Here is a 16,909-nt window from a genome sequence, read left to right on the forward strand (position 1 = left end):
AGTTTCTGAATCATCAATTTGTGGGTGGAAAGTTAATTCCAAACTCTACATGGTCAGGATTTTACAGCCCTGCCACAGCATGTCTCCCCTCCTCTGGATGCAGCGAGCCATTTAAATCTCCATTCAGTTCAGCAGGACCATAATATCCCGTTGGGCAGGCGGGGCCGTAAAATCCTAGCCCATGTATGGAATACAGTTATCTATGATTTCGTTATGACATCCACTCAGTGAAAACGTGGCTCCTGCTGCATCTGTGTCCTGTTATGCTATGTAAATGTGGCATTTACCTGCGCAAATCTTCTGGTCTAAGACCCTCTTTTTTTCTACTGGGTGCAAACGTCACTGTCCAGTTTTTACTTGTTAGAGAGTCGGAGAAAGCAGGAGAACACAATGGAAATGGGAATATCCCTGTATCCTAAGCATTAGTGAAAGGGCTCTATAATTAATCAATGCTCTAAAAAAATGATCCATTTAACACCATAACATCTCTGAAATGTGTTGGTTTAATATGGATCAATAGCACCAGACAGAGCATTATATCTGAAACAGTGTGTGTCAGGAGCCTGACAACTAATTGAGAGAGATATTAAATACTGAGGACAGAGAACAGCTATGGAACTGAAAAAACCATAAACAGTCCATGTGATCCAGGGGGCAGGACATTCAGCTCACGAACAATGATAAACACTTGATTTATGGGATCAAGCATCCCTAGAGTTTGTCATTTTAATTTATTTATTGAAACATTGAAAGTATATTGCTCATGACATTTCCCACAGTTAGTGGTGTGTTACAGTTCACTTTTACATCCATGTTGTAGTCTGGAGCTATGGACAGTGATGATAGAGGCTCCATGCAACTTTCTTTCCATCACATTGCTGAGTACTCTTACCACCAGCCATTGGGGTGTGTTGGAAGGATTTGCAGGTTGTTAATCATCTTGTTTGGCCATGTTATGAGCATACATTCCTTGCACACAAGTCCTGGGATAGGACTCGAACCTGGTACATCTAGCTCAAAGGCAGGAATGCTACCCACTGCTTCACAAACCCTCCTCCCACAGTTAGTAGATGAATATAATTTATTTTCTTATACAAGATGGGTACATGTTTGGGAGAGAACTCTAAAACTTGTTTCACAGCACTACCTGTTGGCCAGAGCCAGAAACTACACTGTTACAGGTAACTGTTTACATAGGCAATTTCACTGCTGTATGTTGACATAAAAGCTTAATCAAAAATCAAGGCAGCAGGGAGTTGGTATTGAGAAGAACGCCAATAAATGCAATATATAGATTGAAATAGTTTTCATTGAACCATTACCTTTGTAGAATGGTCTGCCTGTTGAAACATCACCCCTGTTGGCAAATCCTGGTCCCCTAGGGCAAATGGTTTCATATTCCCGTGTGCCAGGCTGTGGGCATTCCTCACAGTCCGCACCCCAGGCATGGCCAATTGAACAACAGCAAGCGTCTATACGGAACCGGCCCGGCATAGGCTCTGTGCACTCGTCCTCCTCCCATTTCAGGTAGCAGTGTTCCAGACGAACATCTAAAGGAGATAGACAGCATGAGGTTAGTCTCAAAGAACTACACATGAATGGCCCATCATAGGGTAACTACACTAACAGCAACCAAATATTACTTTCATATAAACAACATTTCACATTTAGCTCAGACTAAGTTAAACTACAGACAGAAAAGATACAGAAGGTGCTGGAAATAAGCAGTAGACACATCAACAATGAAAAAGGAGCCAACTGCTCATCAGGCTCTGTTGAACTGTTTGAGTATTGATGAAAATTGAACAATTTCCACGTGAATTTTTCAGCAGACACAAAGCTTTGATCAAAAAATTAGATATTCGTTATTGTGTTAATTTCTTTTTGCTTTTCTTCGGTGGGCTGGTTGCATAAACATTTTCTCCCCCTCCTTGATCCCTCAGTGATCAGTACTCACCCACACAGGTTTTCCCAGTCCCATCCAGAGTCAGTCCTTCAGGGCAGTCACACTTGAATGAACCTTGTGTGTTCACACAGCGTCCGTTTGTACAAACACCAGGGAATACATCACACTCGTTCACGTCTGGTGGGAAAAGGAACATCACAAATTAGTCATTTTACTATTCATAAAATAGGCAAACTAGGACAATGTTATAGGTGTTTTTAAAGGAAGTTAGAGTGCCAACATGCAGAAATAAAAGGACTGAGAGAATTTGAATATCAGATCTTAAGTTTGATGAACAATGAGTTTGATAACAATATCTGATGCCTGCACTTAAATCAGAAAAATTGGATGTATTGCAACATTGGCTTGCTAGAAGGGCAATAGGCTATGCAGAATAAATAGGGAATCATATTAGATACAATTTAGGGCTGTAACTTGTTTCAGTAAAGGTTTGGAACAATCGTTGATTAGTCCTGGTGCATATGTTAAAAAGCTATAATCTTGTTTTTTTGGTAGCTAAAATATCTTTGGTCACCTTTGAAGGGATGTTTAATGGGTGGCTAATCTGATGTCACCTATATTAACACCAAATGACTCCCTCATGCAAAATATTTCTTGACATCTGCCCTAAATATTCCATTAATGTGTTTGAATCTTTGTCCCCAAGTTCTACCGCCACCATTTGACTTCACATCTTTAATGCCTCCTGAACTAAATGGCATTAATAATGATTTGAGCTTCATAATAAAGCAGTACAATTCCCTCCCCTGTAGGCTAGTATCAGCTAACGTGTGAAAGCGTGTGGAATCTGCACACACTATGGAGTAGATCATGGAGGTAATGGAAATAAGAATGATGATTCACTATCACCTGCTTATACTATAGCACAAATCTACCAGCTGTGTGTTTATGTCATTATTTGAATCAATTCTGGGTGATTTAACCCTTGTTACAGTTGGAATAATGGAACAGATCTGAACTGACCTTCGCAGGTAACACCCTTCACCCTGGCATAGCCTCTGGGACAGGTTGGATCTGCAAAAGAAGCAAAGAGTTTTTCATAAATCCAGCTCTTGGCAGTTGATCTTCACTGAATATGACAGACTGCAAAATGGCAAATATTCAACTGCACAGGCCTCATCTTTACAAGACCTTCTTTCTGATGCTGTTAGAGCTATTATAAATTAATTCTGCCTGGGTGAGAATGCAGATTTAGTCAATTTGAACACCTGAATAATAATTTATTAAATTTGCATTCCTGGCACCAACATCTTCTGCTGAAATGCACACTGGAAATGTGTGCGCTTACATTCCATCATTTTATATCCATTAAGCCTAACAGTTCCTATATTATGTAGGCCACTAGGATCAAAGTTATTGGAGCTAAGGAAATTGCTTCTTGTGATATCAAGTTTCAAGAGAATAGGATGATAGGTAAAGGTGGAGGGTAGCACTGTTAATCAAGGGTGGCATTGTACAATAGTTAGCGATAACCTTGGTTCAAGAGATCAGGATGTAGAATCAGTTTGGGTGGAAATGAGGAATAGTGGGGGAAAGAAGTCAATAGTGGTCTACAGGCCCCCTAACATTAACTACAATGTAGGACAAAGCATATAAGAAGAAATATTGGGTTCTTGTGATAAAGGGACATTAATAATCATGGGTGACTTTAATCTACATATAAACTGGAGAATTAAGATTGGCAGTAGTAGCCTGGATAAAGAGTTCATGGAATGCTTTTGAGATAGTTTCTTAGAGCAGCTCATTCTGGAACCAACCAGAGAGCAGGTTATATTAGAGTTGATATTGTGTAATGTGACAGGATTAATTAATGACTTCAGGGTAAAGGGCCCTCCCCTTAGGTAGCAGTGACCACAATATAATTGAATTTTACATCCAGTTTGAAAGAGAGAAAAGTGGGTCAAAGACTAGTATTTTAAACTTAAATAAAGGAAACTATGTGGGTACGGAAGCTGAGCTAGTTCAAGAGAACAGGGATAATAGGCTAGATCAATGGAGAAGCAGTAGCAGACATTTAAGGGGATATTTCAGAATGCGCAGAATAAGTATATCCTTACTATAAAGAAAAATTCTAAAGGGAGGACCCACCATCTGTGGTTAACTAAAGAAGATAGGAAAAGGATCAAACTTATGGAAAAAGCATATAACTGCGCAAAGATAAGTGGCAGGTCAAATGATTGGTCAGAAGATAAAAAACGGCAGAGCTTAACTAAAAGGTTAATCAGGAGAAAGAAATTAGAGTGTGAGAGGAAGCTAGCTAGAAACAGGCATTTAAACAGAAAAAGAGTGGGTAAGGTGAGTGTTGGCCCTCTAGCGAGTGAGAATGAGGAGTTGACAGCAGACAATAAGGAAATGGTGAATGAAATGAATAAATGTTTTGCTTCTGTCATCACTATCGAGGATACAAAATCATTCCAGTAATAGCTATAAATCAGGAGGTGGAGGGAAGAGAGGAACTTGGTGAAATTACAATCACTAAGGAAACAGTACTGAGCAAACTGATGGAGCTGGGGGCTGACAGGTCTCCGGGTCCAGATGGACTTCATCCTAGGGTTTCAAAAGGTGTGGCTAATGAGGTAGTAGATGTGTTGGTGTTAATTTTCCAAAATTCCCTATATTCTGGAAAGGTTCCATCAGACTGAAAAGTAGAAAATATAGCCCTTCTACTCCATAAGGAAGGGAGGCAGAAAGTAGGAAACTATAGGCCAGTTAGCTTGATGACTGTCTTGGGGAAGGTGTTAAGTGTCGATCATTAAAGAGGTTATAGCTGGATACTTTGAAAAACACAAGGTAATCGGGAAGAGTCAGCATGGTTTTGTGAAAGGGAAATCATATTTAACCAATTTATTACAGTTCTTCGAAGGAGTAACATGTGCTGTCGATAAAGGGGACCTTGTAGACGTACTGTACTTTGATTTCCAGTAGGCATTTGATAAGGTGTCACATCAAAGATTATGGCAGAAAATAAAAGCTCATGGTGTAAGGGGTATCATATTAGCCTGGATAGAGGATTGGCTGGCTGGCAGAAAGCAGAGAATATGCACAAATGGGTCTTTGTCTGCTTGGCAGAATGTGACAAGTGGGGTCCCACAGGGGTCTGTGCTGGGGCCTCAACTTTTTATAATTTACATCAATGACTTAGATGAGAGGAACGAAGGCATGGTAGCTAAATTTGCAGACAACACAGATAGGTAGGAAAGTATGTTGTACAGAAGACATAAAAAGTTTGCAGGTGGATATAGATAGGTTGAGTGAGTGGGCAAAAATCTGGAAGACGGAGTATAATGTTGGAAAATGTGAAGTAGTTCACTTTGGCAGGAAGAATAAGAAGGCAAAGTATTACTTAAATGGGGAACTACTGCAGAATTTGGAGGTGCAGAGGGATCTAAGTGTTCTCGTGAACAAAAACAGAAACAGAAATACCTGGAAAAACTCAGCAGGTCTGGCAGCATCGGCGGAGAAGAGCACAGTTGACGTTTCGAGTCCTCATGACCCTTCAACAGAACTAAGTAAAAATAGGAAAGGGGTGAAATATTTCTATCTTTACTTAGTTCTGTTGTAGGGTCATGAGGACCCGAAACGTCAACTGTGCTCTTCTCCACCGATGCTGCCAGACCTGCTGAGTTTTTCCAGGTATTTCTGTTTCTGTTTTTGTTTTGGATTTCCAGCATCCGCAGTTCTTTGCTTTTATCTAAGTGTTCTCGTATATCAGTCACAGAAAGTTAGCGTGCCAGTACGGCAGGAAATCAAGAAGGCTAATGGAATGTTTTATTACGAGAGAAATTGAACATAAAAGTAAGGACATTATGCTTCAGTTATACAGGGCATTGGTGAGACCGCATCTAGAACACTGTATGCAGTTTTAGGGGAGAATTTTCTCCCTGTTGGGGGGATTGGCTGAGAGCGGGCGTGGGCGCAGGCTGTGATCGGCTGCGTGCTGCCATTTTACATGGGCGGGCCAATTAAGGCCCACCCAGCGTGACGCATGCCTGGAAGCGCTGAACACGCCTCAGGGAGATCAGTTTGAGTTTCAAAAATTTTAATATAGAAAAAAATCTTAGGACATGTCCCCTCATGTGAAAGTGTCACATGAGCTGGGACATGTCTATGAATTTCAACAAAAATCTTTTTTTTTAAACTTATAAATCATTCAAGATACCTCATCCCGCCCTTAAGGTTGGACGGGCAGCTATGTAAGTGATTTAATTAGTTTTTGAATGCCCTTGATGGTCTTTGACAGTTCGGCAGGCATGCAGCTGACTCCAGTGTGCACCCGCCGAACTGAAAATCGGAATGACGCGCGGTGACATTGGGACATATGCCTTGTCACCGTGCATCATTTTATGTGTCGGTGAGCAGGCCCTGCTGCCGCTCATCGAGCCGAAGATTCTGGCCCTGGTCTCTTTATTTAAGGAAGGATGTGAATGCATTGGAGGCGGTTCAGAGGAGGTTTACAAGATTAATATCTGGAATGAGCCTTATGAGGATAGGTTGGACAGGCTGGTCTTGTTTTCACTGGAGTCTAGCTGAGTGAGGGGTGATTTGATTAAAGTATATAAGATCCTGAACGGTCTTGACAAGGTGGACATGGAAAGGATGTTTCCTCTTGTGGGTGAGTCCAGAACTAGGGGGCACTGTTTTAAAATTAGCGGCCAGCCTTATAGGACAGGGGGTTGTGCGACTTTGGAACTCTGCCTCAGAAGGCAGTGGAAGCGGGGTCACTAAATATTTTTAAGGCAGAAGTAGGTAGATTCTTGTTAGGCAAGGGAATTAAAGGTTATCAGGGATTGATGGGAATGTGGAACTTGAAACACAAACAGATCAGCCATGATCTTAATGAGTGGTGGAGCAGGCTCAAGGGGCTGAATGGCCTACTTCTGCCCCTATTTCATACGTTTTTTATGTTCCCTTGTTTGACAACACTTGACTGTTGCCTTGAGTCTATCTCAAATTCTGCTGCCTCCCTTGTCCATCTGCTCAAACTAGGCAGCAGTAAACAAACATCTATCATATGGCTGCCCGCTGGCACTTCATACAGGACCAATATCTCCCCTGCGTCCCTTTGCTCTAATAAAGAGAAAACCACGCTTAGCCATCATGTCTCTAAACACTTTCCTGCTAGTCAGTTACAAACTGATCCAAGTGCCTAAATCCTGCTTACACAACAAATATGGAGTAAATGTGTAATTTAGCACTCAGCCCTTTTCTGAATAGTTTCAAATAAAATGAACTGGGGAGAAACAAGCACTCAGCAGCTGAATTATAAAACAGATGACCCGCTAGATTTTGCTTGCTGTGTGTACTGTTTAATGTCAATGCCGTGCAACAGTCTCAGCTTTGTGAAAGCAACAGCACCCCCGCCCGACCCACTAAACCCCTAGGACAAGGTGAGTACCCAGCTCGCAGTGTTCGCAAGGACTTCCCCAGGCAGCTCCCAGGGTGGCACAGCACTCAGACTTCAGGGTCGCTCCATTGATGTTCACCTCGCAGCGCCCATCCTGAATGTTCAGCCAGCACGTTCCCTTCATACTGTCTGTTGGAAAAGAAGCAGAGAACGAGATTTGTCACACTTCCACCAGGTCATCAACACCCCCGTCCTCCTCCAACCCCCCTCACCCTGCAGACACCAGTGAAGCCACTGACCTGGGCCAGGCTCACAGTGAGTGCCGGCCCCTGATAAAGTGTGGAAAGGAAAAGATACCACAGAGAACGAAGCAGTTTGAGAAACTCATAAAAGGGCATCGCCCTCCAGGACCAAACTAACTGATGTGCCTCAAGTGGCCCTATTGCATTAACAAACCTGACCTTTCCCATGGTGGGCTCTGTGACTCAGTCACAACCTGTTACCTCAGTGACAGCCTTCAGTCTCAGTATCTTAAACCACTCATGGAAAAGCATGTCATGTGCAGCCAAATAGTTGTTAGAAATCAAACTGTAGCCAATAAAAAAGGATTTTTAATTAAGCTGTTTCTATTACATTTTTAAAAATCCCATAACCCGTGCCAGTAAACCCAGCAACCTCACTGTCACTATTCTGCCCATTTGCTGCAACAGGTTGTTCCCCGGTTGCTAGTTGAAGGCTGGATTCTATGCTCTTTTCACTCTGCCTCAAAATTTAAATGCAGGAATATAGCAAAAGGAATAATGAAGACATTGAGTATGAACAAAGGAGACATCCTAAACCTCACAGGACTCTCAGTGATCAGAAGAGACCGTGGTATTAGAAATTAGAACACAGACAAAATAGAAGCTTCATTCCAAATTTACCTTTGTTAAAATAACTACCCTGGGGCTCCTTGATGGCACAGTGGGCTTGTCCAGACTCATTCTACAAATTGTTCTGAGTTCACTAGAGCTAAAATTGCTGCAGGCATTTCTTGGCGGGGGTGGGGGAGGGGATGGGGGAGGGGGGTGGGCGGGGTGGTGGGGGTTGTTTAAAAAAGTCAGCTTTTGTAAAGTGTGCGCATGGTCCCCAGATAAAGAGAGGATCAGGCTGTCATGCTTTCCACACTGGGCTAGGTATAGGGAGGCACCTGAGCCCCATGGAACCGATAACTTACTGAATGTCAGGAGAAAACTGGGCCAAAAGAACGGACAATGTTGGAAGCTTAGTGCCGGTTAGTTCTATGCTAGCACCCAGTGCCACAGGGCAGGACCAGGCACTGACTGCTGTCAAGCTCTGCCGAGTGCCCAGACTGATCCATGTTGGCTGAAAGATTGAGAATTGCTGGACAGGATCACGCCTGGGCACACTCTGCTTTCTTATAGCAGCAAGCTTTATGGGGTACAGTCTGAGAGTCAGTCAGTCTATTTGCAACCTAGGTGTCATATTTGACTCCAAGATGAACTTTCAACTTCATATTCGCACCACCATTAAAGCCACCAATTTCCACCTCAGTAATATCACCTGAATTTGCCCCACCTCAACTCATCTGCTGCTGAAGCCCTCAGGCATACCTAGACTTGACTATCCAGCGCACTTCTAGCTGGTCTCTCACATTCTACCCTCTATTAACTTGAGGTCATCCAAAACACTGCTGCTCATTTCTTAACTGACACCATGTCCCGTTCCACTATCACCCCTGTGGTCATTACCTACATTGGCTCCCAGTCAAGTAACACTTTGATTTTAAAATTTTCATCCTTTTTTTGAAATCTCTCCATTGCCTAGCCCCTCCCTCTCTCTGTAATCTTCTCCAGCCCCAAACCCTCCGAGATATCTGCAACTCCTCTAACTCTGGCCTCTTATGCATCCCAGATTTTAATCATTCCACCATTGGTGGCTGTGCCTTCAGTTGGTCTCAGCCCCAAGCTCGTGAATATCCTCCCTACACCTCTCCGCCTCTCTACTTCACTTTCCTCCTTTAAGACACCCCTGAAAACTATCTCCTCTGACCAATTTTGTTCATCTGACCTATCATCTCCTTACATGGGTTGGTGCCATATTTTGTTTCATAATAAAGTGCCTTGGGACATTTTATTACATTAAAGGTGCTATATAAATATGTTGTTGATACTGGTAGCTGCCTGGAATGGGCCAGAGGCATCAGCTCTGACAGATTAAGGGATAAAATGACAGGGATGAACACCAAATTAATCCATGAACGAAACAGGGCTCAGTCTACAATATCGCTTTGCAGCTCAAGCAAATAGTTTGGCGAGTGCTAACAGAGAAGTGGCCTAGGCTATGCACTGATCCCGAGGCTGCCTCTTCCCTTGTGGAACATGGCACTGGGTTAAGAGATTGCTTGGACTGTCGTGCCTGGTACCACATGACTTACCAATGCAGATGGTTCTGGTTGGATCCAATTTGCTGCCAAGTGAACATTCGCAGATGAATGAGCCTGCCATATTTCGGCAGTAACCATTCACACATGGGCTGGATTCACACTCATTCACATCTGGAAGTACAAAGACAGGGTTACTTACATTCGTTCACATCTGGAGATACAGATGCTGGGTTATTACAGACAGGGCCAAAGGCTAAAGTAGATAGATTACTGTTTGGCAAGGAAATCAAAGGTTATCGGGGTAGATAGGAATGTGGAATTCAAAACACAAACAGGTCAGCCATGATCTCACTGGAGCGGGTGAAATTGTCTATTTCTGCTCCTATTTCATATGTTCGTAGGATTTTAAAAAATTCATTTACAGGATGTGGGCATCGCTGGCTAGGCCAGCAATTGTTGCCCACCCCTAATTTCCCTTGAGAAGGTGGTGGTGAGCTGCCTTCTTGAACTGCTGCAGTCATGCATCTACTGCATTTACTGTTAGTGTGCCACCATTGACCAATAATGACAATACAGTGTTCTTGCGTGTGACACTTTGCTCAGTTCAGCCCATCCATCAGAAAGAACTTGCAGCTTGATGAAGCTGTAATAATGTTGCATCTCGCCCGGAAATAGGCAGGGGGAAGAGTACTAGTCTTTGAGAAGCAGTAGCTGCCTTGCTCTTTGGATAGCTGGGCAAATGGTTAGTTTTTGGGGCATGGATGCCTCAGTGAGGACGTTTGGGACTTGTAAAAAGAATCTCTATTTTTCAATCTGCCCTCACTGGGATGTTCTTCTCAGGGTAACCATGGTGATAAATCCATGTTCTCTGTCGTGGAATCAGAATTGCCGGCACATTAGCTAAAAAATGACATTCTGGTCAGGTAATGTGATGTCTAGATTCTCACCTTCACAGGTTTCAGTGTCAGGTTTGAAGATGTAACCGGTGGGACAGGTGCATGTGTAGCTGCCTGGTGTGTTACGACACAGTCCGTTGTCACACAGCAGCATGTTGACAGAGCACTCATCGATGTCTGGGGAAAGAAGCATTTTTTTTGTAATACTGTAGATCATTCTGGAAAACACTGGAAACTATGCAAGCACACAGTACTCAAGCGATTATCTAATTGTCCTTAGTCAGCTTGAGGCAGGCGAATCTCAGAGAAGTACCAAGGTTCAGTATTTGCCCCAACCTTCCAGTACCCTCTCACAAACCCTCTGCTTGCTCACCCTTCCCTCATTCACCTCACTCACTCCCTTTCTTCTCCATCCTTGCTCAGCCTGTCAACTCATTCACCCTTCCCTGCCATTCATTCCCTTCCCCTTTCCTCCCACGCACTCTGGCCTGATGCGCAATTGCGCGACCGACAGTATGTGCAGCTCTGCCATATTGTGAGAGAGAAGCAGCTTGATCCAGAGCTAAGAAAGGTTATGAGGCAGCAGACAGGATGCAGGTACCCTGCTGATGTTTATATTTTGATGGGGTCAGGGGAATTTACATGATAGCCCCAGAGGAGGGAGAAATAATTGAAATGAGTCAAACTTCTGTAATTTTACGCTAGATATTTTCTAAGATTTGGAGTTATAGAGTAATCTGATAAGCAAATGGCCTGGACTGTGCCCCCTTTCTGCCTAATAGAGGAGGGAACAATAGTGATATCCAGGAATTGCATTCTGTACACAATCTACTGAAATGGAACACAAATCACCATGTGATTCTCCCCTCCTTGATAAGTGGACTGAAGATATTCTCTTTCCTAACTGAAACCCAGGTTTTGAATCAACATGTGGCTTTATTTATATCTGACAGGTTAATCAACAGTAAACAGTTACTATCCCTGCCTTGATTCATAAAATAATGGAGGTGCCCCTTGCTTTCGGAGAAGGTGATATTATTATTATTGCTATAAAATTATTCACAGTGGATCAGCATTCTCCTTGCTGACCCATAGGAGTGATTTTCAATCATATTCTGTCTTCCAAGCCAGGGTAATGCAGTCCCACACTCACCAACACAATTCTTGCCACTGACGTCTGACTCGTAACCGATATTACAGATGCAGCGGTAGCTGCCACGCAGGTTCTCACAATTCCCATTGGCACAGATATCAGGATCGAGAGCACACTCATTAATATCTAGGAGCAAAATAAAATGCATTCTAACCAATGCTTTATTGGCTTCTCTCCTCATTTTCATGAGACATAATTAGGGAACACATTAACTGGACATCAGTGCCTGTTGTCCAGGTAACCAGTTTACAGTTACTCAGTAGGTCAAATTCCTTCCTTATTATAGGGAATTATAGCCTAATTCTGGAGCTTGGGTGTCATATTCCGACTATTTTTCAGTGAAACCACAAATCAGTGGAATTCTGAAGATATACTATTTCCTAAAAAGTTGAATATTTTGGATCTTTCAGCTTTGCAGACAGTTAATGAGGAAAGAGTTTATCACTTTCACATGAACCCGCAGTATATAGAAAAGAGCCAATGAAGTCTGTTACAGAATGACATTGGTCAATGTCACAAATCATACTCATGCCCACAAATAAAATCTGATTTTGATGAAATTTGTGTGAAAGGAAAGTGAAACGTAATGCAATTTAGTTTTCACACAGTGAAGATTCAGTTCCATGTTTGCCAGTAAGACAAGCTGGTTCTTTTCCCTACCTCGTCCATCAGCTGTGATCCCAATGCCACTGCTGCACAGAGCCTGGAACTCAGCTGTGAAAACAAGAATGAGAATGAAACAAATCAGAAACACAGCACTCTGAATCATTGCCATCAACCACAGAAAATAATCCAGCGTCTGATCAGCGTTTCGAGCAGGGAATTCTGGTTGGGAAATCAGAAGTCTGCATTAATTTAAATGAATGGAAAAAAAATCAAAGACCACATTCTTTTTATTTAATTCTTTCATGGGGTGGGGGCATTGCCAGCATTTGTTGCCCATCCCTAATTGTGCTCAAACCAAGTGGCTGGCTAGGTCACTGCAGAGGGCAGTTAAGAGTCAACCATATTGCAGTGGATCTGGAGTCACATGTAGGCCAGACCAGTACGGACAGCTGATTGCCTCCCCTGAGGGGCAATAGTGAACCAGATGGATTTTTACAGCAATCAATGATAGTTTCATGGTTACCATTATTGAGACTAGCTTTATATTGCAGATCTTATTAACTGAATATAAATTCCATCAGTTGCTGTGGTGGGATTTGAACTCATGTCCCCAAAGCATTAGCCTGGGCCTCTGGATTACTAATTCAGTGTCTTTACTACTACACCAGCAACTCCCATTTCCCCATCAGATCACGGAATCAGTGCTCCCACTGCCGACCTAACAACACTGACTGCACTTTGGCTAAGTAATTTAGTAGTTTGGATGAGCTCTGGGTGGTGCTGGGGATGCAGTAGGTGTTACGGTCCCCAACATATGAAGTGCATAGTAAAATAAGGCAGCGAGAAACCAACAGGAAATCTCACTGAACAAAAAGGTTCTGACGATAGGTCATTCACCTGAAACATTAACTCTTTCTCTCTCCAAAGGTGCTGCCCAGCCTGAGTATTTCCAGCACATTTTGTTATAATTTCATGTCAGTGTTAACAGGCACATCTGGAATCTCACTGAGGTAGCCACAATTTATCAGGGTGCGAACAGTTGATTTAAACTGCTCGAAGACCCAACTTTACCTGAAATCAGCAGAGCCTTTTAAATCAATGAAAATATTAAAAGAATTGCATTTATTTAGCACCTTTCATGATCTCAGGCTACCCTGAAGTGTTTTACAGCCACTGAAGAAGATTTTGAAGTGCATTCACTGTTATAACGTGGGAAACCCTGCAGCCAATTTGCACACAGCAAGATCCCATAAAAGGTAATGCGTTAATGATCAGATAGTCTGTTTTGGTGATGTTGGTTGGTCAGGAGTAACAATATTAGCAACACTTTGGAACCTCTTAAGGACCTGATTGAAATCAGCAGACACTTGTAAATGCATAGTGTTTAATGAACTGCTGAGCTTAATACACTACAAGGCAATCCTTCAGATTGATCTTATCATTTAATAAATTCAGTTTTATTTCCTTAAGTCCTTTTAGGATGGCGGTGTCTCGCTTCTACCCCTCACTCAGGAGGAAGTCCCGCCTTAGAGAGCTGCCGGCCATTCTGATTGGCTGGCAACTCTCCAGTTCCTGCAGTGACAAGAGTTGCAGTGGACTGAAGAGGAAGTACACCAACATGCCTGAGCCTAATTCCCTGGACTGGGAATCACTTTGCACGTGATTCGTCAGTGCTGTCATATGATCAGTACACTTGCATTCTCTTAAAGGGACAGGGTACCTCATTTTACCACAGGAGGGTAGGGAAGACCTTGGGGGGGGGGGGGGGGGGTGCAAAGGGGCAGTCGGGGTAGTGGGGGAAATTCTGGGGGGAGGGAGATCCAGCGGCCACTGGAGCTTAAGAGGATGGTGGGGGCATGTCTGCAGCCACAAGGGGGTGTCTGATGGTGGTGTCACCCCCACATGAGATCTAGACCTGTTCTTTTGTGGCCTTCTCCCACACCAGGTAAATCCTCCCATCTGTGTAAAAACTGAGTGCTAAAACAGCCTTAAGTGTCCAATAATTGGCTACTTAAGGGCCTCAATTGGGGCAAGGGCAGGCCTCCTGTCTGAGGCCTTGCCTGCCCCAGCATAAAATCACTGCGAGGTCAGGGTGGGGACAGGAACCTGGAGGGAATCCCATTCCTTCAAACTAATGCTTCCCCCTACCCCAGCCCCTCCCACCACCTACAAAATGGCTGGCAGGGGAGTGTGGAATTCTGGCCATAGAAACATTGAATAATTTTACTTCCTCTCTCATGACTCAGGCAAGTAATTTAAGATCATAATAATAAGAAATAGGAATAGGAGTAGGCCATTCAGCCCACTGAGCCTGCTCCACCATTCAATAAGATCATGGCTGATCTGATTGTGGCCTTAACTCCATTTTCCTGCCTTTCTCCCATAACCCTCGACTCCTTTTATTATCCTAATTTATCCTTGCAATCTGTTCAGAACCCACTTGTATGAAAGAATCTGGAAGGCACCTTCCACATAAGTGGCACAAATCAATAGGATTTGTCCTCCCAAAACATTTTTCCTGTGGTGTGGCTGAAGGTAATGTGTCTGATCAGCCAGCAGGAGGAGCTCTTGTCCTTCTCTGCAGCTTCTCCCTCAACTGATTCTCTCTCTGGTGCAGGCCAGGCAAAATGGAAATCTGCCCATTGAATTTCTTCAGAAAATATAGTTCTTCATCTCCCTACGAACTAGCATTCAGGTGTAGCAAAGTTCTTAGAAAGCTGAAGGAAGAAAATTGCAACAAAAAAAAATCAATAAAACACACAGGCTAACTTAAGGTGCTATTTGTTTGGAAGATGATGATGTGACAATGAGTTCTACTGGGCTTCTCTTTCAAAACTCAATGTCTCAATATTTGCGTCATTGCCAAAAACATAGAAAGATGAACCTACCTGAAGTCCTGGCTGGGCATGGCTGGCAGGGCTCGCCAAAGCCATGGTCTGGACTGGCACAACAACACTCCGATTTGGTCACAGCACCAGAAAAAGGTCGGGCACAGGTGCCCTTTTTGATGGCTCCATAACAAGTGCTCCGCATGTGGGTATCTGAAAGGATCGAAAAACACCATTGGCTGCTGTGGGACTGGAGGAGGATCATTTGTACTGACAACACTTTACTTCGACAACAATTGCTTGCATTTATATATGGGCCTTTAGTACAGCAAGATGTCTCAAAGTGTTTTACAGGGGCGGAGGGAATAAAAGGATGAGTCAAAGCAGGGGTGAGCAAATACTTGGCCAAACAGATGGGTTTAAGAGAGAAGAGGGAGGTGAATAAGTGGAGGGGATTGGGAGAACATGGGGCCTAGGCAGCTGAAGCATAATTGTCAATGGTGTGGCAAATGTAGGGGCGGTGCACAAGAGGCCAGAGACGGAAGAAAGGAGAGTTAGGAGGGAGGAGGTTGCTGAGATGGGGAAGGTCGAGACCGTGGAAGGTTTTAAATGCAACAACTTTAATTTATAAAAAGCCTTTAATGTAAAACAATGTCCCAAGGTGCTTCACAAGAGGCATTTTCATAAATAAATGGATGCTGAGAAAAAGGAGATATTAGGAGGGGTGACCGAACATTTGTCAAAAAAACTGGGTTTCTGAAAAAGTCTTAACGACTAATTGGGAGCTGGAAAGGCAGAAGAGCTGAGAATTCGGGAAGTGGCTGAAAGCATAGTCACCAATTGTGGGAAAAAGTGAGGGGGAACACAAAAGACTAATCATAGCCAGGACAGAGAATTTGGGAAGGGCTGAAGGACTGGAATTGGTTACAGAGATAGAGAGGGAGGAGGCGAAATTTCAGTGATAGAGAGCAATTAAGAGGCAAGTTAAAGTTCTTGATGAGCCTCTCCAAAATTCTGAAGTAATCAATGAGTTTGAGTCCACATCTCAAGCCTAGGCTGACTATTGAATGTGGTAAACCCAACAGCATTGTGAGTTGAAATGGAAGCCTTCAACCTAATAGTGCGAGACAGAGTGGAAATGCACACATGAATACAGAGCAAGGAAAAAGGCAGGTGCCACAAGTTGCAGAAGATTCTTTATCTATATGTGCATTTAGCAGTCATTGCCATTGGGAATCTCAGTAATGGTTGGTTACTAATTTAATTTACTTACCAACACACACACGTCCATCCACTCCAATGGCGAGACCTGGAGGGCACTCGCACCTGAAAGAACCTTCTGAGTTAATGCAGCGGCCATTCATGCAGATACCAGGTGTCTGACATTCATCAATATCTGCAAATAGGATGGAGAATCATTAAGGGCCCAAAGTTTGGTGCAAATTAAATTGCAACTAGTGAGAAACAGAACACAGAAACCAATTCAAATCTGTGACACACTCTCCTGAAAATACTGAGAGTTTATTTAGTACAGCACTGAGCCAGAGAACAGAATGAAGCCAGGTTCAATAATGCTGCCTGACCTAGAGCACTCATAGGAGGAGAAAAATTGTTCTCAACACTACTGGGCTAGGGAGGGTAAAAAACAGAGTCAGGGATCATGCTCATGATCATTATTTTGGAATTCTGCTATAAAATCCCTCCATGGATATCAGTGAGGAGAGAATCCG

At 43.3% G+C, this 16,909-nt stretch overlaps 1 protein-coding gene across 1 annotated transcript in view; it reads right to left on the bottom strand.

The window, feature by feature from the left end:
* fbn2b (fibrillin 2b) overlaps positions 1 to 16,909 on the bottom strand; it is a 207,746-nt gene that overhangs the window by 81,701 nt on the left and 109,136 nt on the right. The window contains exons 15-24 of the mRNA XM_041205515.1: positions 16,453 to 16,575; positions 15,240 to 15,392; positions 12,406 to 12,459; positions 11,746 to 11,871; positions 10,644 to 10,769; positions 9,748 to 9,867; positions 7,362 to 7,499; positions 2,930 to 2,980; positions 1,958 to 2,083; positions 1,323 to 1,550 (exon numbers count right to left, since the gene is read on the bottom strand). Coding sequence (XP_041061449.1) covers positions 1,323 to 1,550; positions 1,958 to 2,083; positions 2,930 to 2,980; positions 7,362 to 7,499; positions 9,748 to 9,867; positions 10,644 to 10,769; positions 11,746 to 11,871; positions 12,406 to 12,459; positions 15,240 to 15,392; positions 16,453 to 16,575 — 1,245 coding nt within the window. The remainder of the gene's footprint in view (positions 1 to 1,322; positions 1,551 to 1,957; positions 2,084 to 2,929; positions 2,981 to 7,361; positions 7,500 to 9,747; positions 9,868 to 10,643; positions 10,770 to 11,745; positions 11,872 to 12,405; positions 12,460 to 15,239; positions 15,393 to 16,452; positions 16,576 to 16,909) is intronic.

This window comes from Carcharodon carcharias, chromosome 14 (assembly GCF_017639515.1).
Source record: "Carcharodon carcharias isolate sCarCar2 chromosome 14, sCarCar2.pri, whole genome shotgun sequence".
Classification (NCBI taxonomy): domain Eukaryota; kingdom Metazoa; phylum Chordata; class Chondrichthyes; order Lamniformes; family Lamnidae; genus Carcharodon; species Carcharodon carcharias.